At 45.7% G+C, this 22,237-nt stretch overlaps 2 protein-coding genes across 7 annotated transcripts in view; one reads left to right on the forward strand and one right to left on the reverse strand.

Annotated features, from left to right (window-relative positions):
• Window positions 1-304: 304 nt before the first annotated feature.
• SPRING1 (SREBF pathway regulator in golgi 1) lies at window positions 305-13,208 on the reverse strand. Its single transcript, XM_048821065.2, has 6 exons — window positions 13,081-13,208; window positions 11,979-12,322; window positions 9,270-9,423; window positions 5,980-6,131; window positions 3,444-3,557; window positions 305-2,091 (listed from the first exon to the last, which is right to left on the reverse strand). Exons 2-6 carry the CDS (start codon window positions 12,150-12,152, stop codon window positions 2,008-2,010), a joined length of 678 nt encoding a protein of 225 aa, XP_048677022.1. The 5' UTR covers window positions 12,153-12,322; window positions 13,081-13,208; the 3' UTR covers window positions 305-2,007.
• A 1-nt stretch (window position 13,209) lies between these two features.
• The window catches only part of RNFT2 (ring finger protein, transmembrane 2), a 43,035-nt gene continuing 34,007 nt past the window's right edge, over window positions 13,210-22,237 (forward strand). Inside the window, exons 1-4 of one of the 6 annotated variants that reach the window (XM_048821060.2) lie at window positions 13,210-13,323; window positions 15,724-15,802; window positions 16,251-16,738; window positions 21,615-22,093. In XM_048821060.2, coding sequence (XP_048677017.1) covers window positions 16,656-16,738; window positions 21,615-22,093 — 562 coding nt within the window. In that variant the 5' untranslated portion in view covers window positions 13,210-13,323; window positions 15,724-15,802; window positions 16,251-16,655. Of the gene's footprint in view, window positions 13,324-15,723; window positions 15,803-16,250; window positions 16,739-18,483; window positions 18,602-21,614; window positions 22,094-22,237 lie in introns of those variants that run through there. The other 5 variants (XM_048821058.2, XM_048821062.2, XM_048821059.2 and 2 more) reach the window with 5 other exon arrangements.

The raw sequence follows: 22,237 nt of genomic DNA on the forward strand, positions 1-22,237 counted from the left end.
ATATCTGCCCATCAGTAGGCAGCTGCCATGCCTTAGTACTATGCTTCTCCAAGCCCACCCAAAAGCACAGACATACAACTTTATGTACCATGATGTTTCTTCCAGCAAGTTGCCATAGAAGGGCAGCAAATGGGAGAAAGGATTGTGACCAGATAAAATTCTGCTGTCACAGCTCCATGAGATACAAGTTTTTAAGACTTTCCATAGGACGTGCTGGCCAGGGACATTTTATTTTCCAAGACCTTCTCTCATTTGAAAACTTTTGGGAAAGGATAAGGAAAAAAATGCAAGTGAGTTTTCACAATTTCACGTATCAGAGATGGCTGGCAACTTTTTAATTCTCGCTTATGCCACATGCAGTTTAACTATAAGTACACCAGAACACCCTGCAATGGGATAAAGAATATTTTAACAACGGGATGTCCTAAAATACCGGCCACATTATTCTAATTTCTTAATTGGGTAAATTGCTTTATCCCAAGGGAGGAATAAGAGGTATTTATATACATGAGCACAAACTCCAAACCATGGCAATACACAAGGTGCACAGATATGGTAGAGCCGAGAGCGGAAGAGAACAGGAGTGAGGTGCTGTATACATCAGAACTGCCCAGTTTGGCTCAGTGCCAGGGAGTCTGACTTTCAGGAAACAAATTCTCTCTGCATTTAGAAGGACGGGAAAAACATTTCTCCCAACTCCCTTCTTTCAGACTGGCCTCGCGGAGGCATCAGAAGGAAAGATTTAAACTGCAGCCTATGAGAGAGATAGGAAACTGCAGGGGGAAATCAACATTGTGTTCAATTAGCACGCTAATTAGATTGAAATCTCAACCCAGAGAGTCCTCCCAGCAGCAGGTCAGAACCCCATGCTGGAACGTCATTAATAAGCTGTTAATAGAACTACTGCAAAAATGGCTGCTAATCTAACTTCAGAGGAGGGCTAGAGCCACGTGACATTTTAGTCTAATTACTTACTACATCAGGATCTCACTACAATCAGGATCCCAAAACACCTCAGTTCTTCTGCTTTCTGCCCCTGCACAACCAGGAGCGAAGCATTTTGGAGCGACACTGATGTGCAGCACCAGCAGTAGAAGCCTCAGTTCTTCAGGCAAGGAGATCTGAATAATCAAGAGTTGGAGGACTTACAGGTTACCCTGCGAGACTTTCTTTAGTTAAGGTTTCCTAGCTAGGATGGCATATGTGTCCATTCACAAAAAAGCCCCAGCCCTTGCAGAGCTCTCCCTTCTCTCTCACGTTATGGGAACTGAAGGCTCCATGAATTCCAGAGGGCACTTTGCTCTGCCAGTTTAAAGTGGGAGGCACACAAATACTATGATGGTGGGCTCCAGTAAAAAAAAAAAAAAAAAAAAAACAAACAACCCCTGACAGAAGGGAGAGATGAGTTATTTTGGTCAAGATGAAGGATGACCTTTCTCCAGAATAATCTACGGATTGGAAGGAGTCAGCCAATGGCTACAAGAAACATCAATACTTTCAACTATTCCATATAAACCCAATAAATAATTCATAGTTACATATAAAGTCTGCATCGTGGATGCTGAAAAGTCCTCCAGGAAATAAGCTCCATAGGCATTCTTTACCTTTTAAGCACAAAAAATCCCTCTTCATATCTACAGCAGTCGGTCTAAAGTCCATGTTCTTTGGAAATATAATTTAACTTCTATGTATAGATGAAAGGCTGTATTATGCCCTTTTCTAGGCTGATCTATAGTCTAAATCCATTGCGTGTATCCTAAATGGTAACTCTTCAGTTAGATTAAACCATTCAAAGGATTCCCCCTCCCCACCCATCCATGGCAGGTCTGTCCTGTTCTTCCCTCTTAATAGGAGAGGTTTTCCCACAGAAATAAGTCCCAAGCTGAGATTGCAAATCACTCTGTTTGTCTTTGGAAATCTCAAGATGAGAGTTTAAGCTCTTGTCTTGCTGTTCCGGACGCCAGTCCTCAGTTTGTTTTCCCCATGTAAGTTCATATTTTGCAGCTTTCAAATAGGCAGGAGCTCAGGGGGATACTCGCCATAGCAGTACTTTGCAATGGGGTCTCTGTAGGTGTTTTCGTGCTGCACGCTCTGTTGGAAAGAGAGGGAAAAGCCCTTAGGAACAACATGTGCTATTAAAAAGCAGCTCTCCAGTGTAAAATACCTCATTCCTCTCCCACAAAGGGAAGGCGGCTGTAGTGTTTATATGGCAATGGCTGTTTCACAGACACACCATCATAGTATCTACGGAGCATAGCTTAAAAAAAAAAAAAAATTTACTTGCAACATTACAACACACAGTCGCTGAACTGTAGCCAGAAGCTCCTTTAGAGTAAATACCCAAGCAGGCTGGAGTCAGACCGCTCCAGTTCCTGTGCACACATTCTAATCAAACTCTATTCAAAAACAAACAAACAAAACAAGTCAGTGCTTGAGATATAGAAGTGTATAGCAGAGGAACCTAGAGTCAAGACACTGGATCTCCCCTTCCCAAAGACCTAGAGACATTTGGAGCTATCATCCCCCATTTATGGTTCAGGCATCATCTCTACTTTGTAATACGAGCTCCTGCTTAAGTACACCATAAGAAGGTGGGGGTATCACCTCACCACCAACTTCCAACAGGTACCGTGTTTGCTTAAAACAAGACTTCTGCTAACCAAACAGGCTTGAAATGGTGGTGGTTTTAATTATAAGTACCTAGCATTGGTTTGGGTATTTTTAACATCACTTAAAATTTCTACAGTCAGCAGACTTACAGTGATGATTACCCAGATGTATTGTTTCCTTTACAGTACAATATAGGATTACTAAAGCTGCTGGGGAAACAGGCAGACTAATGTACTTGGTTGGCCGCATTTCAGTCTAGTAGTCCCTTTACAGCATGTCTCTAGTGCTAAGAACAAGTCAGTGTCCATTTCTGTACTGCTCTAGCAGGGCATTATGCCCCTAGTTGAGTGAGAAAGCTACTCACTTCTCTCCCAAGACTGGCTCCCAAGGACAACCTCAACGCGTACAAGTGTTGGCTCACATGCACTCACATGTGCACATATAAGAAATATAGGGCTTGTCTTCACTACTGGGGTAAGTCAACCTAAGTTACGCTACTTCAGCTATGTGAATAACGTAGCTGGAGTTGATGTAGCTTAGGTCGACTTACAGTGGTGCCTTCACTGCTCTGCGTGGATGGGAGACACTCTCCAGTCGAGTTCCCTTATTCTTCTTGGAGAGGTGGAGTACCAGGGTCGACCGGAGAGTGCTCTGCCATCGATTTAGTGGGACTTCACTAGACCCACTAAATTGACCCCTGCTGCATCGATTGCAGCAGCATTGATCTCCCCGTAGTAAAGACAAACCCATACATTTAGAGCATCAACACCACCTTCTCAGATATTTTTGGCACCTCCCTTCCCTCCTCCACTTCACATGCTGCAGCATCTGACCTGTGATGAAGTCCTGCACTTGGCCAAGCACAACTCAAAGTGATCTTCCACAGCCGTGAAGAGGTTCTGGAAAGCGATAGCTGCCCTGTTCAGGAAACGCTCCAGGAGAAGTTGCTGAGAGAGGCAGAAATAATAAGCACCTATGTAAGTTAGTTACGGAAGGGGAATGGAGAAAAGTGGATTTCTTTGTTAGCATACACTGAGAGTTTGACAATTAAGGTTACAGTAGAACAATTTCACCAAACTTTTCTTCTCACACTGTCTTTTGAAAGGTTTATTAGCAATGCTTTCTCAGTGCTCCATTTCTTAATAATAATGTTCAAAGTAGCTTTGGACTGTGCCTGCTTAATGGAATGTAGGGAAGTGCTGCAGTGCTAATACTCAAGGACCAGGCAAGATCGTTGAAAAGGAGAGCTTTGAGTCATGAAGAAAGATATTCTTGTGGCCGCAGCTCTGTGATGCAAGAAGGAAATCTGGGCTCATTTCCTGATTCAGAGTCCCTTAATGCCTCGGTTTTCCCTGATGTCTCATCAGTAAAATGGGGATAATACTTCCCTTCTGTACTTCATGAGAAGCTTCATCAATGTTTACATGGCACTCAGACACTACAGGGAGAGGGGTTTGTGTTTGTCCAAGCCAACATTCCCTGCTACCAGGTATCAACCTCCCCAAGCTCATTCAGCCTCATGCCTCTGCTGTTCACATACACAGTGCTGCCCCCAAACCAACACCAAGGAGCAGGCACGTAGTGCTTAACCCGACATGCTGGCAGCAGCAGTCTTCTCCGTTTCACTCTAGTGCTTCCGCCACCAGCATCTTGGGTTAAGCACCCTAAGTGGCAAAGGAGCAGTCCTTCCCCCTGAAAGTCTGATGCCAGTTTTGTTGCACATCTGATCCAATCTGCACCTCTCTAGGGGAGGTATCTGAATGTCAGAATAGTCAACTGGTATAAGCTTGCAGTCTTAGGGTGACATCTGTTGGCATCCTACAGACCTGACACTTGGTTATTATTAAGCATCCAAAAATAAGTTTACAGGCAGTGGAAAGTTATGAAGGATCCTCTGGGATAAGAGGTGTAATACAAGTATAAGACGTTGTTATTACAGCGGGTTGAAAAAAACTTTGACATTTTTGCATTCTCTGGAAAACGGTTCCGTCAAAATCAGAATACTTAACAAAAATGACGCCAGTTTGCCAAAATTTCATTTTGGAGAAAAACCAGGAACAGAGTTCCAAGGACATCAAAACATCCAAAACAGTTGGAACGAAACACTGATTTTTTTCTGTTTGGAAATAACTTTTTGTTTTGAATTTTTTTTTTATTTTGTATTACATAAAAAAGGTGCACTGAAACATTTCAATCTTGTCAAAAGGAAATGTACTGATTTAACTCAAAATAATGATGCAGAGTGGCCTCCCTCTCATACAAGGAGGGTTACCGCCCCCTGGTGGGCACCACCAACCTCACCCCACCCCGCCCTATTTGCGGCTCAGTTGTGGCTACACCAGGAAAGGAGGCAGACGTCCCTCCCAGGGAGCTGAGCCCTCAGCGGAGCCTGCGACAGGCAGCAGGGAGAAAAGGCAAACCACTGCCCCAGGAGATGGAAGACCCTGGGGAGAGACCAGAGGAAGGCCTGCCTGACTGTGAGATTGAGAGCCAGGTCCCAGCAGTGATGGAGTAGCGACAGCAGGAACTGCTAGGAAGTAGCCCAGGGAAAGAAGATTTTGGTCTGGTTGTGCTGCCGGGATGTGAGGCAGCTACCACATGTTTCCCTGCCAACCCAGTGGCGGGATTGCCTGCCACTGCTAGGGCCCTGAGCTGAGACCTGGTGGAGCAGGGTGGGCCCGGATCCCCTACCCCCAGCCCTGTGTGAGAGGCTAGCAGTGCACTAACCTTTAGGCCAGAAGGCCAGCAACATAGATAATTGTTGCTGTTTGTTCCATCGAGGAGGCTGAGAGCTATAAACCGTTAATTGCTCTGCCCATGCTGAGCAGGCCAGAGCTCTAGCCTATTGCTACTGGCCCCAGCCAGGAGGCAGCGGGCCACAGAGTGCTGAAGTGCTTTGCCCACACCCAGAGGGTCAGAGCCCGAGACTGTGCTGTGCCCACCCTGCCAGGAGGCCAGGGCTACCAGCTGACTGCAGGAGTGGTTGACTTCTCCTTGTTGGAGACCTGAAATGATATCTGGGTGATTATGTGGCTATAAGGTAGAACAGCCAATGGACACACTGACTGATGGATGCTGCCAAGAGGGCACCCGGACTCAGAGGGAGGATGGCGACAAATGGATTTTTCAAAAATTTTCTTTCATGGAGAATTTTGAAATTTACTGCCTCTCTTTCTTAACTGGAATGAAGAAATCTCAAAATCCCTCGCAAAATGGACTTTCCATCCTCCACAGAGCTCAAGCGGTTATTGTGAGACAATTTCTGACAGGGTCCTAGCAGGCTTTCCCCCATGTCCAGGTCCCCTCACCATGAGCGTACACACGTGGCCGGCCGTCTGAACAGGCTAAGTAAAGAGGCGCTCCACGCACCTTGTTGGGCTGCAGGCAGCAGGAAACGCAGTACTCGTACACGCTGCAACAACCGTTGGGCAGGCAGCTCTCACAACTATAGAGCTTTGCGCTAGGCACATTGACGTTACAACAGCCGTTCACCAACACGTCCTTCCTTTCACAGACATAGCCTGAAAAACAGAGGAAAAAGGAGTAACTTATAGAATCCACTCTGCTGCGCCTCCCACTGGAGCAGGGGCATGGAACGTAACGGGGCTCTCACAAGGAGCGCATGTACAAGATTAGGACCCTATCATTTGAGAACAGCCAACTTTGAGGAATGCTGCTGTACACCAATGACTGATATGACCAGGTGGCCCAGCAGATGCTATTTGGAAATACTGAATCTTACGGCCAGTCTGTACTATAATAATACTTTGTAGATAAATATATTGGACTAAAATACATTCTAAGGACCAAAACTTACACTCTTCCTAATTTGCCATAGTGCTTTTTTTTTTTTTTGGGGGGGGGGGGGGGGGGGGGGAAGGGGTTACAGTAATTTCACCCAATACTTCTCCAGATAGATCACTGCCCCTCTCAATCTGAAAAAGAACCCTGTCCCAGATACACACTGTTTAGCGATTGCAGTAATCCCCGGGTGCGATTGTCGCTTGATCCAACATACCCAAACTATCTTTAATCTTGCTAGTTTGGCTACCGGAGTAGCAAAGCCGTGGCAGTGTGAGCTGCACAAATCCAACTGAAATCCTGGGTAAGTACTTCTAAGGCTAGCCGGCACTGACGTTCACATTGCAGCAGCTTCATTGCTCCGGGTCCCATATTAGCAAATTAAAGCTATTTTAGGTATATCAGCTTGCGCTGCAATCATGCCCCATGATTACAGTCTAGATATACCCTGCATACGAAACGGACTTGTCACTTAGGAGGAGGCTTAACTGCGTAGGTCCATTATGAACCTTTCTGAAGAAGTAGCATCGCCTCAGTGTTTTAGGGAATGTGTAAACTAGGAACTTTGGGGACTGGCATTCAAATCCTAGCTTGACTCACAAGTGACAGCGAGTTTAGTAAACCAGTGGTTCTCAACTGGGAGTCTGGGGCCCCCTGGGGGCCATGAGCTGGTTTCAGGGGGTCCGCCAATCAGGGCTAGCATTAGACTCGCTGGGGCCCAGGGCACAAAGCTGAAGCCCCACTGCATGGGGCAGAAGCCCAGGGCCCTGGGTCCCACCACCCAGGGCTAAAACTGAAGGCTGAGCAAAGTAGCTTTGCAGGGGCCCCTATGGCATGGGGCCCCGGGCAATTGCCCTGCTTGCTGCCCCCTAACACCAGCCCTGGCTTTTATATGCAGAAAAAAAACAGGTGGGCTGTGGAGTTTTTATAGCCTTTTGGGGGGGCCTCAGAAAGAAAAATGTTGAGAACCCTGCAGTAGATCTCAGTTTAGTCTCTACTTGCATACATCACAAAAGCTACTACACAATTTTTGCATGACTGATGACGACCTCTCGTCAAGAAAAGCCCAGTGCTGGAACAACAAGAGCAAGGTGCATTGCAAAGCTGTCTGTGGGAGAAGCTTGTACAAGACTCCTTGCTTAAAGTCATCCTGGTTAACGTTGTTTCGTTGTTACATTGCTGATCACTTAGGGAACATACTCATTTAAAGTTGCACAATGCTCCCTTTTAACCTCGTTTGGCAGGCGTCCGCTTTGTGCACTGCTTGCAGGAAGAGCAGCCCGTTGGAGCTAGCTGGTGGGGGCTTAGAACCAGGGTGGGCTGGCAGCCCCCCTATCAGTTCCCTGCTCCCCTAAGTTCCCTGAGCGGCAGCCGCCCAGCAAGCTACCAATTGCCAGCAGTTCAGCTGTCCCTCCCCCCCGCTGCCATGTGCTGCTCCTGCCCTCTGCCTTGGAGCTGCTCTCTGGAGTCTCCTGCTTGCTGGGGAGGGAGGGGGGCAGGAGGGAAGAAGACGGGGGCTAATGTCAGGGTGTCCCCCTCCCCCTTGCTTCTGAACCCACTTACCCCATCTCCATAGAGCAAAGGGGGACATGACAGGGCTTGGGACAGAGGGAGCTTGCTGATTAACTTAACAAGGCAGTGTACTCAAGAGTGAGTCAGAGAACTTAAAGGGGAACTGCCCTTGTAAGTATCTTAAAAACAGATTTGCAATAATAAAACAATGAGGTTAGTTGAGCATTTGAGCAAGTCGTGAATCATTTTCACACAAGCCAAAAGAAAGAAAGATGATGTTTGTAGTGTACCTTTAAAAGAAAAACTGCATGTATTTTACCTCTAATGGATGCCATTATGAAATATGCCCTCTGCATTCCTATTGGGGCAGACCAGTTAGATACATTCAAACAACTTTAAAATGACCATTTGATAAGGATGGGTGGCCAGTGATCTTAGGGTTTTGTTGCAATAAAACATGAAAAGGAACTAGGGTGGAAATGTCGCCTACACTTAAGCCATCTCACATTATGAACCAGTTAGATCTCAGAAGCTAAGGAGGGATGGGGTCAGCTTCAGAATTTGGATGAGTCCATTTAAGTGCTACAGAAGGTGAATCCTGCAGAAAGCATTCTACTCACTTCCCCAAGTCAACACTGAACCAAAATTCCAAGCATGGTGTTTTTAAAAATACGTAAAACTGCAATGACTGGAGTTTTTACTGTCCTGGCTAAATTCAAATTTCAAGTAGCAATCCCTCCACTTTAGTGCATTCCCACTAGAGTAAATTATTTTGTTATGGGAAATGTCTCAAATGCTACTTCCCTATAATAGAAAATGGTCTCCAGATGAAGTGAAGGGTGATCAGGAATGTATGCAACTACCTCTGGCGTGCTGTTAAGATAGTTGCTGCATTCACCCCAGAAGTACCTACAGCCATTACTGAACATCCCGTGCTTCAATTCAAGGGGGTGTCCTATTGCAAGGAAGCTGAAAATAGCCATTATATGAACAACGTACCCGCATATCTCCGTGTCTGTACTTTGACCCGTTAACCTTTTAACCCCAATAGGGGATATTGCAGATTATGTATTCCTTAAACTGAACTTCACACCCCTTGATAATCTGTATGTTATTCCCTGATAACCAGAAACTTCTATGCTTAAACTCTGTACCTTTTTTTTTTTTTTAACATCTTAATAAAATTCTTAAATCTGAGTCAACATTTCTACAACAGAAGAATTTACTCTAGTGGGAATGCATGAGAGTGGAGGGAATTGCTACTTGAGGGTCCCAGCAAAGATCAGAGGGTACAAACAGTGCTGAGCATTATGGTTTGCAGGAAAGGCTCTTATCAGTGGCCTTACCCAGCTCATCCGTAACGAATAGCTTCCCCTGGACAGAATTTCTGCACTGGTTACTCAGCTGACTGCTATTTCCCAGGCTGAACTGCACCTTCCACATGATGGGCTCATGTTCCTGTACCTGGAGAAGATTCCGATCATGTACTGTCCTCTCTTCCTGCAACAAACCACAGCAATGCAAGTTAACACACAGTTCCCTTCTCTTACTCAACTCTGCGCTCCATTCCCTCAGCTAAACTCTAATTCAGGGGTCTCAAACTCACGGCCTGCAGCATTATTTTCTGCTGCCTGCCAGCTCCCCGAGACCCCCGCGCCCCCTCCAGCATTTACCTAGAGTGGCTCCGGCCCAGTGCGCACCGGGGGCAGGGCAGGGAAGGGGTGGGAAGAGGCAGGGCAGGGGTGGGGCCTCACAGAAGGGGTGGGGTGAGGGCAGGGCCAGGGCAGCGGGGGGTTGGTCAGTGGTGCGGCCCTCGGGCCAATGTACTAGTCCTCATGTGGCCCTCATGGTCATTTGAGTTTGAGACCCCTGCTCTAATTGTTGCAATTCCCAAGACAGAAGGAAACTGCAAGAAACTAACATAGTATGAGATATCACACCGACAGTCAAAAACAGTGGTTTACCACATATTGCGTGTAACATTAAACCAGCATCATAAAAATTAAGGGGGCTGTAGATATTAAGTGCAGAACTATTTAACACAATGTTCCTCAGACATTATTTCAGGCCATAAAAGTAGCATTCCCTTCTCTAAGTAACCTACATTACAAGTTGTTTCACCCTCTTCCTAGTAACACAAGGAATGCTCTCTCCTTTCCATCCCCCATCAGCCATCTTTACAAAGCAGGGACACTAAGAACAATAAAATGTGTACTTCTGTAGTACCTTTCATCCAAGGATCCCAAAGTACTTGGTCAGTGTTCACTTTGAAGTAAGCCTTGCTACCCACTTCTGGAGAGGTTAGCTGTGTTCCCAGTTTAAAGATGGGAGAAACTGAGACATATAGCACTGAAAGCCTACATTTTCCAGAAGTATCCGATGAAGTGAGCTGTAGCTCATGAAAGCTTATGCTCAAATAAATTTGTTACTCTCTAAGATGCCACAAGAACTCTTTTTCTTTTCACTAACTTTGGGTAACTTGAAACACCTAAGGTCTAATTTTCATTGGTGCAGCCCTTCCAGGACTTCAGTTTAGGTCAAAAAGAGCTGCAGTTTCTCGGCACCTCTGAAAATCAGGTCCTGCAGATGCTCGGCACCCAAAATCACTGACCACTTGTAAAAATTTGGCTTAGCTTAACTGATTTACTCAAAGTCATATAGGGAGTGGGGCAGCCAGGGCAGAAACCAAGAATCCGGACACCTGGCCCCCATGTTCTAGTCACTAAAACACACTCCCTTGCAAGATCTACTATCGCTCCAGACAGGTCAGACAAACAAAGCTGCTTTTTCTACCTCACCTCAAATAAAGATGTTGTGATATATGATAGAGGCAGTTCAAGACCAGCCAGGCGAGGTCCATTTGAGGATGGACAGATACTCAAAACATTTCAAGATTGCCTTTGGAAACCCATCTTACACATGCACCTTTAAAGCAGCTCTGCAGACCAAAAGAATAGGGTTTTATGTGGGTGCTGCTTAAGAAAATACAACAGGCGTCAAGAAATTTAGGCCTCATGTTGGACTTATCCTAAGATTGTAACAATTCTAGAGCAAGTCTCACCAGCAGGAATCTGTATTTTTCTTTAAACAAAGACCTAATTTCAGGGATATTTTTAAACAAAGCTCATTTACAAGGGGGGAAAATGTCCTGACCTTTAATAAAAGAAGGTTAGTTCATTTAAGAAAATAATGAATTTACACATGTAGAGATTTTCATGGTCACCTAAGGGAGTTAAGTATTCAGCTCCCATTAGTTTTCACCATTTATGATATCTGCTCTCTTTCGGCAGCTCACTGAGGTCCCAATCCTTCAACCAGATTTACAAATACAGGCCCTTTTGCCTGCATGGCTCCTAATGTAGAATTAGGGCCTTTGCTTGGAGCAGTTAGTTTTACTTTTTGGCCCTTATGCACAATGCTGTTATCCTGCTTGGAATGGCATTTCACAACATACATTACAAGAGAATACTTTGATCCCATAAAACTTTCCAGTTGCCCTTTAGATCCCACGAACACGTTGCTATAAGGTATTAGTGATGTAAAACGTTCACTTGACACAAAGTTTCAGGTTCAGGCTCCTAACTTACTAACAGTACCCCTTAAATCTTACTGAAGATGTTGGTGGAACAAAAGGAACCTATGATAAGATTTTGAGATCCATCATTAACACAAGTTTTAAAAAAAAATCTTAGTATTTCAGCATATTATTTTTAGGTCACTCTGCTAAACACCACAAATAATTTACAACCTGCAAGAGAAATCATTTTTAAAATCTCTAATGATGTGCTGCAAGTTTACACAGGGTAAACTTACCCTTACTTAGGGCAGGGTGGGGGGATGTTCTCTATTTCAAGGAGCTTACAGACAAGGGGCCCAAACCTGCAGCCATCACCAGATGCAATACTTGTTTCAAATTTGTAGTCATACGATGGGAGCGCTTCCAGCAGTAATAAGCACCATATTTGACATTAAGTGTTTTTGTAGGGCTGGGCCTTGACTTACAGAGAAATGGGGCAGTGAGGGGGGAAAAGACAAAGAAGAAAAGCAATACTGACCTGTTTGAAGGTACTGGTAAGGAAATAGATGAGGGAGAGTCCAAATACAATACCCAGGACCCAACGCTTCCTCAGCAGCCTGCGCCACACCATTGACAGAAAGTGCACCATTCCCATATGCACCTTCACTGAGACTGCTCTGTTGGGTTTTTCCCCTTGCTGCACTATCTGCATCAGGTTCTGATTCTCCCTGGATTTTTCTCATTTATCCTTCAGCCACTGCACTTGCTCCATTAGGCGGGGAATGTAAAGAATTCCTAGAGGTAAACTAATGTTTCCAGGAGTGCATCAATCAGCTGCACACTGAACCAGCCGGAGAAGTCTCTGGAGGAGCTGGAAGAACACTAAAAAAACAAAACAAAAAAACCCTTTGAACATAAAAGCTATCGCTTAAAATCCTCACCAGGAGTTTGGGACTAAACACAGAGAGAAAAGCCGCAGCTTTCCCTGCGTGAGCAAATGTTTAAACCGAGCTGTTTAGGGGGGAACACACTTCAGGAGGGTTCTGTAACCTTAAAAAGCAAAGGGAAGTCTCAGCTGCAGCCAGGTCCATCTAACTATCTTTACGCACAGATTTAGCCTGAAATAGAGGCACTCTAACAAAAGACACTAGTTTCGAGAGGGAACCTTCGCCAAGCCAGCATGCCCTCCAGTCTCGGTCCAGCCCGCTCCTCCCTGACCAGCCCCATTCCCCCCAGGGCATGCTCCTAAAACAAGGGTGGTGTATGGGGACCCCAGGAGCTTCCTGGGCCTGTCTACATAGAATCATAGACTCTCAGGGTTAGAAGGGACCTGAGGAGGTCATCTAGTCCAACCCCCTGCTCAAAGCAGGACCAATCCTCAATTTTTGCCCCAGATCCCTAAATGGCCCCCTCAAGGCTTGAACTCCTGGCTTTAGCAGGCCAATGCTCAAACCACCGAGCTGTCCCTCCCCCCATATCCAACGGGGGGGAAATACCCTCGCCTCCTTTCTCAGAAAAGGATCAACCAAAAAAAACCCAAACCGAGTCGCTGATTCCGAAGCGCCGAATCGGAAGCTACAGCGCCGCTAACCCGCCCCCTCCCTGCTCCTGTCACCTGCACCAAAGGAACCGAAACCCACCCGCAACGCGCTCCCGATCCGGATCCGGATCCGGATCCGGATCCCGCTCCGGCGCAGGACCCGCGGCGCCCGTCGCCCCAGCCTGACAGGCCGCGGGAGAAGAGGGAGGGAGGAAGTTACTTTGTGTCCCTCCTGGAAGCGGGGGGGGGGATCGGAAGTCACCAGTCACGTGGGTGGCTTTGTTTCTCCCCGTTGGCTTGGCAGGGTTTGGGCGATGGAGCTTGTGATTGCTGGATTGTGAGGGTAGGTGAAGGGGCTCGGTGCTGTCTGTCCTCCTGTCTAGCGTGGTGTGTTTTTCGAGAGTGAAATCCTGCATTTTAAAAGGGTGGGATGGTGACTCTGTGGTATCCGTGTTTATTGTGCTGCTGCGTTCAAAGAAGGGGGAGATTCCTCTCCTCTCCTTCCCTACCCAACCCCCCCCCCCCCCCCGCAATTGTTTAGCCACCTCCTTCATCACAAGTTTCATTTGTCAAATCTCGTAATAGCTGGGGAAGCCTGAGCGCAGCCAGAGAAAATAGCCGGTCATCAGATCAAACACTCTGCAGCCTTCCCCTTGTTAGGTTAGCTTCAAATTGCAGCGTATTGTGAGGCTTCGGGACAGGCCTGCCCTGTTGTGTGTGTGCATAATAAACAGACAAGAAGGTTTGCAGGTCTGCTTTTTATTCTGTGTTTGTACAGCACCTAGCACAATGGTGCCTTAGTCCTTGACTGGGGCTTCTAGTTAGTACTGAAATACAAATAATAAAAATAAAAACAATTTATTTTGCAAATATGACCCCTTAGAGCATGCTGTTCTTATACCTAATTAGTATGGTACTCTTTGCCTGTGATGTGAACATTGGAATACTGTGCAATCTTTGACTATCCAAAGTCCTCTGTTAGCAAGAAGTATGTAGCCTGATTCGTTTTTTCCTGGTATAAATGCTAGTGAGCATATGGCACAGCAGGTGCAAAATTACCATATGTCACAACAGGATGTGGAACTGCCAAATCCAGACACAACTCAATCATTCAGTGTTTAAGTTAGGTATCTTTTGAGATGGTATCTACCCCAATGGTATCTGGCCTTCGGTTTGTAGTACTGGGTACAAGGCCAAAGATCAGCTGTCCTATTGGATCCCGAGTTAGTCTTGGTTCCTAACACTTTGCGGTTCTCTTTACTGCCCCCACTATGGCTGATGCCTAAAAGGACGTCCCTCTGCAAAGGACCATGCTTGCCTTTGGTAGGGGAAAACATCTGCAAAGACAAATTGATGGATAGTCACCCTATAGCACAAGCTAGTGGTGCCCCAACAGACTGAGCTCAGGGCTGGGAGAGGGGTCAGGAACTCCTGAGTTCTCACACTGACTTCTGCTCTCATCCTGCGATCAGACCTGCATGGGCAGATCTCTGCTATAACGTGGAGCCCTGTGGCTGTGCATAGGCACAGGAATCTGCTTGCATGGATCAGACTGAGGCCTTGGGCAAGTCACTTAACCACTCTCTGTCTCACTCCATTTATAAAAGGGGGGTAATATTGTGTATGTAGCTTGCAGGGGTGTTGTGAGAATGGGTTAACATTTACACAGCATCGGGGGGGAGAAAAGGTAAATTATTGTTAAAATGCTAAGTACTGTCACCATGATTGCAGCTTCAATTTTATTTGCGGGGAGGGGGCGGGGTATCTTTTATAATATATTCTGAACCCTAAAACACAACCTTGGATTCAAAAATGTATATAAACAAAGGGCTGCCATGAGTTACAAAGAAGATGTTTGTAATCAGAACAGTCCTTGTGGTTTAGAGAGTCACCAAAGCTCCTGAATGGAATTACTTTCTTGAAGCTCACGAGTCTGTCAGCCCATCTGTGTACTCTCTGTATAATGTAGTTTCAGCCATATTAGTAGGCAATTTGTGGTTTTCCCAACTCTCTCTCTCTCTAATTATGAAAATATTCAGTAAAAGAATGTCAGATGGAATGGCTGTTTGAAATGCTGAGATCCTCTTCTTGCTATTGACTCTTATCCAGCCCTTCATCCTTCTGAGGTATAGGACAAAGACATGCACAGTAAACTGTAATCTTCAGGATCAGGCTTTACAAACCAAGGTCCTCTCTGGGTTTTGTAGATATCAAAATCCTTTGGTACTCTTTAATAGTACAGGCATCTGCTTGTGTATTCTAGCCAAAATATCCTTCTCTCCTCATTGGTTTGTCACTTAGCTCCACCTTTGAGCTGGCTGCATTTCAGCCTTGAGATGTATATGGGGGGGGGGGGGAATATGTGTATCTTTATGTGTATATATATAATCTTGTGAAATGCTTTGGGAGGAAAGGTTCTATGTAAAATATTTATTTTGACCCTGCTCCTGCATCTTACAATATGCAGATGGACTCCTTTGCCTGCACCTAGCCCCACTGACTTCCCTATATGTGCATCCGTCGGCTCACGTGTTGTAAGTTGGAGGACCAGGATTTTTTAATGTAATGGATAAAGTCTGTATTTGATACAATTTGCATGGCCTTTTGCTTCTTGGCCAAAGAAATGTTTATTCTGTTTCCATGTGTGGCCTTAGGAATAAAGAATGAGGGATGAGGAATATGGCAACAAAGGCAAAATGAGCAGAAAAAATTTTGAAGTTAAATCTTTTTTTTTCTTCTATAGCTTCCCACGAAGTATAGGCTACACGTCAAACAAGCTTAGGATATTTGAGGGAGAGTTGGGAAATATCACCAGAATAAAGGTATGTCTTTACTAGGGTGGATTGAGTTAAATCAAAGAGATTTAAGTCAACAAGCAGAATGATTATTTAAGAAAAATAGTTTCATGGACTCCAAATTGCTGCCTGAAAGAGAATAAAAAATAAATAAAACCTCATCCCAATTCTGTGAAAGGCTACTATAGCCAAGGGTCTAAGGTTATTATAATCTCTGTGTTTATCTTCTCCTACGCCAGACCCTAGTTTATTAAATAACTTGACAGTGCCCAAAAGAAGATCTGATCTTTCATATATGCACATATTTAAGGGAAGCCTGGAAAGTTTGCTAGTTTGAATTATGTGATTTACCAGGGATGCACTATGTAGCAAAAAATAAAACTGTGTTGTCCTGATATGACTGCATTTTTCATAAAATATTACTTCTTTCCCCCGTCTCCTGTTGTGCTTTACATTGCCCTGAAAACTCCTTCAGAAGAAGAGGAGGAAAAGATCTTATTCCTAGACAGAAAACAGCCAATTTGTATGTCACATCTAGGGTTACTGTCGGTTGTCCTGGAGTCCCTTCTCAGGTCATCTCATCGTAGGATTCTAAAGTCCCTGTGACTTTCAACTTTGTTACTGGTGCTATAGAATGTGATCTGGCTCCTTCCTGCCCCGACTGGAGAGCTGTTTCTGTGCGCTACCGAATGTCAGCGGAATACCTTTCAAGAGTTGTTTTTTGCTAGTGTGCCAAAAAAACTGATACACTCCTGAACCACTGTTCAGAGAAGCAGGTGATTTTTGCTAACCATGTCACTGGGTGAATGGGTGTCACAGCTCTCTGACCCTCTGGGCCTTTGTTACTAGTCCCGCTGGGGATTGCTGATCTGCAACGTTAATGTTGAGTGTGCTGTGTTTCAAGGTGTTAAGGAAAATGCAGAGACGGCACAGCAGCAACACTGATAGCCTTCCTCCGGAAAGGTAAGTCTTCTTTCCTCTCATGTTTCTTCCACATTCCTCTCCAATAGGCAATATTCTGATTAATTTGTTTGGTGTATCTCATACCTTTTTAGAAGGTAAAAGCTTCAGGGTTAACGGAAGGTATTCCTTCTTTATCTATAACATGGCAAAGCTTGCTGATGCATTGGGAGGTAGTTGATGTTTCATAGAAAAGTGAAACCATTTGTCATGACCCAGTGCAGAATATCAGATCAGATGACCCCATGGGCCAATCCACTATTGCAAATCCTACGCCATGGTTCCTACAGTTTGTTTATTAAAGAGACATGGTCAACATAGTTTAGGCCCAACATTTAGTTTTGTATACATACAGTTAAACATTTTTCAAATTCGGCCTAGCTCAAACTCCTGATAACCAAATTTCAGATAAGCCAGAGTTATGTCCATCAAGATTTTACTGACCGAGGCTCTACTTTTGTGGAAGTTCTAAACTCCATAAAAGAACTTTAGGCTATTGTCCTGTGGGGATCCTAAGTGCTGAAGATTTGGAAGTAAACTCTGCAGGATTGATTTCAGAGTAACAGCCGTGTTAGTCTGTATTCGCAAAAAGAAAAGGAGTACTTGTGGCACCTTAGAGACTAACCAATTTATTTGATACACTGTGTGTATGGGGGTGGGGGGGTGAGAAAACCTGGATTTGTGCTGGAAATGGCCCACCTTGATTATCATGCACATTGTAGGGAGAGTGGTCACTTTGGATGAGCTATTACCAGCAGGATAGTGAGTTTGTGTGTGGGTTTTTTGGAGGGGGGTGAGGGGGTGAGAGAACCTGGATTTGTGCAGGAAATGGCCCACCTTGATTATCATGCACGTTGTGTAGAGAGTTGTCACTTTGGATGGGCTATTACCAGCAGGAGAGTGAGTTTGTGGGGGGGAGGGGGGGAGGGTGAGAGAACCTGGATTTGTGCTGGAAATGGCCCAACTTGATGATCACTTTAGATAAGCTATTACCAGCAGGACAGTGGGGTGGGAGGAGGTGTTGTTTTATGGTCTCTGTGTGTATATAAAGTCTGCTGCAGTTTCCACGGTATGCATCCGATGAAGTGAGCTGTAGCTCACGAAAGCTCATGCTCAAATAAATTGGTTAGTCTCTAAGGTGCCACAAGTACTCCTTTTCTTTCTGCAGGATTGGAGGTCCTTTACAGCTATGTTCTTGAAATGTTCTTGTGGAACTCCTTAAGAACTTACCTGCAACTCCTTGGAGCTTAGGTGCTTCAGTAGACTGAAACTCCCGGTTAGCACAACCCCAAATTTTATGAAGATTTTGGATGGTCCCTGAGACCTTCTTTAAACCAGGGTTTATCCCTTTGTACATGGTTAGATAAAGGTATGCCTCCTCTATTTTTAATCTTTTTTTATATCTTCAGTGAACACAGGTTTATTGTGGTGGTGGTTTTCAATGTTAAATTTTTCTTGAGCTAGTGCATAAGAATGGGAAATGAAATTAATCAGAAACAAAAGTGAAACTAACCAGTCTCATTTTTCTGTGAAGTTGAGGGAAATGTCTGTGAAGTGAAATGTGAAGCAAAAGATCCTGACCACTTATGGAATACTTAATGATCATAATACTTTTCACAAGAGCAGGTTAAATCTGGTCTCCTGGTCAAATTCTGACAGGAGAGTAACTTTTCTTTTAGAAATACATGGCCTGTCTCTTCTGCACTGTTAAATTATTTTCATGTTCTTGGCCACCCTCTAGTTTTGTCACCTCACACTTCCCATGATCCTACCTGGCATATAGTCTGGTGTGTGGGCTGAGCACTGGAACAGAGGTTTTGGGAGCTGAGTGGTTAATAGGATGTTGCATGGACCTTCTGACATGAGGTGAGGCTTGCCCCCAGTCAGTAAAAAATGTGTAAAGCACTTTGTGATTGATTAGCATGAAAGGTGCTGTACAAATTCAGGATTTGTATCATTATCAAATACAAAAAGTAAGCAATGTAAAGTAAACTGGACTTTAAAAACTTTCATTTTTAATAGAATCAAATATTTTCACTAACTTTCACTAACTAATGGGCAAGGGTTATTTAAATATATATATGTATATATAGAAATACTGGTCCCATTGAAGTCAGTGGCAAAGCTCCTATTGACTTCAGGAGAGCCAAGATTTCACCCATAATGTTTACCTTCACAGTATCCCTTTTTAACTAGTGGCTAGTTAACCTCTTCCCTGCTGGAGGAATAATCATGAGTCTTAATAGCATTGTTCCAAACAACATCAGTGTACTTGATTGGCATATGGAGCTGCCCCAGCTATGTTATATTGTCGATGTTTATGTTTTTGGAGATAAATACAGAATTGCTACTGGTGTCCCACCCTGATTCAAGGCATTAAGTGTGTCATCCAGTATGTATCTGGTTAATTCTGAACCATAGAAAAAGGTACAGTATCTGGTTGCTTTGAGTCTTTGCGGGTGCCTGCACAGAGACTCTGGGAGTGGGGTGTGACTATGAAAAGCCTTGTTTAGAGCTCGCTTAGTGGGAAAGTGCCCAAGAGGGAGCTGGAGCTGGTTCCAGAGCAAGATGAAAGGCAAAGCTGTGTGCCAAGTAAGAGGTCTAGGGAGCGTTATGGGCTCGGGGGGGAGAGATGGGCTACGGGAAGGTGTGGGCACTGTATGCGCCTGTGTAATCTCAGCTCGTGATCACGGTTTCTAAAATTGGAGGCTTCCAGGGATTAGGATCCGGAGAGACTGTAGCGCTGCACTGAGTGTCTATTTGTGGGTTCAACCTATTGCTGATCTTTGTATTTATTCTTTACTCTCTCTGTCAGTGTTTATAAGTGTTTACTTTGCACTGGGCATTTTCTTCGCTAGCGACTTGCTTTGGGAATTGTCTCCTCTGTCACATGGGGTCAGACCTTCCATACATTCACTGTAGAGCCATGCCACTGAGCACAGACAAACAGAGCATATTTTCCTTTGACATGTAGCATTAGGATGAAATAATGAGATTCCTGAACTTCTTTTTGGAAAAAGAAAAGGAGTACTTGTGGCACCTTAGAGACTAACCAATTTATTTGAGCATGAGCTTTCGTGAGCTACAGCTCACTTCATCGGATGCATACCGTGGAAACTGCAGCAGACTTTATATACACACAGAGAATATGAAACAATACCTCCTCCCACCCCACTGTCCTGCTGGTAATAGCTTATCTAAAGTGATCATCAGGTTGGGCCATTTCCAGCTGGAAATGGCTGGAAATGGCCCAACCTGATGATCACTTTAGATAAGCTATTACCAGCAGGACAGTGGGCTGGGAGGAGGTATTGTTTCATATTCTCTGTGTGTATATAAAGTCTGCTGCAGTTTCCACGGTATGCATCCGATGAAGTGAGCTGTAGCTCACGAAAGCTCATGCTCAAATAAATTGGTTAGTCTCTAAGGTGCCACAAGTACTCCTTTTCTTTTTGCGAATACAGACTAACACGGCTGTTACTCTGAAACCTGTCTTCTTGGAAACTCTCTGTAGGGTGGTGGGCTGTATCCCCAGCACAGGAAGGGACAAATGCTGTGCTGAAGTCTGTTTCAGACCCTTGTCTCAGGGCATAATTTATCAGTGAAACATGAAATTCATGTGCACCACCAAAACAAATGCAGGTGGATAGTCTCTTCCCTTAAATCCCCTGTTGGGTCATGTGACAGGGAAGTAGCTCTTTCTGGCTGTTCTACCCCATTGTGAAGGGGCAGACTCACCCCTGCGGCGCCTCCTGCTGGTCATTGAGAATTAGCTCTTTTCCAGCCTGGAGCACCCTCTGTAGGCTGGTGATCCACACAGCTCTGGCCCCCGTGTCCCTCACAGACCCTGGTGCCCCTTTCTCCGGGGTTCTGCCCCCTGGCAGTACCCCCACACTCTGCCTCTGGGTCTCCCCTTCCTGGGGAATCCCCAACCCACTGTTCCCACCTTGCCTCAGTCTGGGCTAGTGCCAGTCATCACCAAGCCGTTGCTCCCTGGGGCAGACTGCAGTGTAAAGGCCACTCATCATAGGCAAGGGTGTTCGGACCCACTGTCTTCCTCTGCCTTGGACTAGGCCCTACAGCCTGCGGAGTTGCCGCCTGGAGCGCCCCACTCAGCCTGCTCCTTCCCCAGCACTGTGCCACCCTCAGACCCCTGTCAGGCAGGCAGCCAGGCCCTGCTCTCTCCCAGCCTGGAGAGAGACTCCTTGGGCCTCTGGCTCACAGCCTTTTTATACAGGCCAACTGGGGCCTGATTGGGGTGTGGCCCAGCTGTGGCTGCTTCCCCAATCAGCCAGCCACAGCCCTCTCCAGAGCTGCTTTTAACCTCTTCTATTTTAGGAGTGGGGTAGCCACCCCGCTACACCCATGTTGTTGTCATTTGGCTTTCCCTCCAGACAGTGCCAGGATGGCAGTTGGTCACCCTTAAATAAAGTGGGAAGAGCCTGGCAAGTGGAGCTGTTAGGTCATTTATTTGGGATGACACAGTTAATTCACTCGTGGGTAGTGTGGCCATCTCAGATTCGTACCGATAAAAAACGTACACCACCGCCCACGGTGTTTTGCACACACTATGTGTTTACTGTCAAAACCATTTTAGAGATGATGTACAGTTTTGAATTGGCCGGTAACTGGGCTGTTTTTGGGAACCCTCCAACACTGATTTAAAAAGCCAGCGAGGAGCTCAGGAACTTTATGACCCATACGGGGGTGGGGGAAGCAACAGTATTTGACCAGCACCATTGAACTGCCTAACGACTCCAGCCATGCCAAGGTGAATCGAATCCAGCCTCGGTGCTCTGGAGAATCAGGAGGATGCTTTTCCCAGTGCACAGCTGGTTGTTTGATGGTTCCCGCTGTGGGGTCTCTCTCCCCATTGCAGAAGCCGGAGTCAGACGGTCAGTTCTGAGACCAGCGTGGAGGAAGGTGGAGTTTTCGAAGGTTTGAAGTCCGAAACTCCCTCACCCCAGCAGCTCTTCTCGGGGCTGGCAGGCATCCCATCTGGTACCATCCCAACTACCCCGTTCCAGTCAGGTTTGGTCCTGGGTTCCTCAGCAGGAGGTGGGGATGTGTTCATTCAGATGCCAGCCCCAAGGGAAGAAGGGGCCAGCCGAACAGAAGGAGCTCCATTCCACCACCGACAGCAGCCCCATCACTATCACCATGGCCACCATCGGGGATCCTCTCTGCTGCACATGGCTAGTGGAGACCGACACGGACACGCAGAAGACAATCCTGAGGACCAGCCTGGGACTCCTGCCCCTGCCCTCTCGGAGCTGAAGGCTGTGATCTGCTGGCTCCAGAAGGGGCTTCCCTTCATCCTGATACTCCTGGCTAAAGTTTGTTTCCAGCATAAGCTTGGTAAGCAGCCAACTCGCCATTTTCATTTGGTTCCAAGGTTGAGAGAGGGTGGTTCAGCAACTGTGTCCTGTGTCCGCAGTGTCTGCTGTGTTCATCTCTGTAAGAATTCTTAGAGGTAGCAAATTCAGTGGGTAAAGGGGACCT

Source organism: Caretta caretta, chromosome 15, assembly GCF_965140235.1.
Source record: "Caretta caretta isolate rCarCar2 chromosome 15, rCarCar1.hap1, whole genome shotgun sequence".
Taxonomy (NCBI): domain Eukaryota; kingdom Metazoa; phylum Chordata; order Testudines; family Cheloniidae; genus Caretta; species Caretta caretta.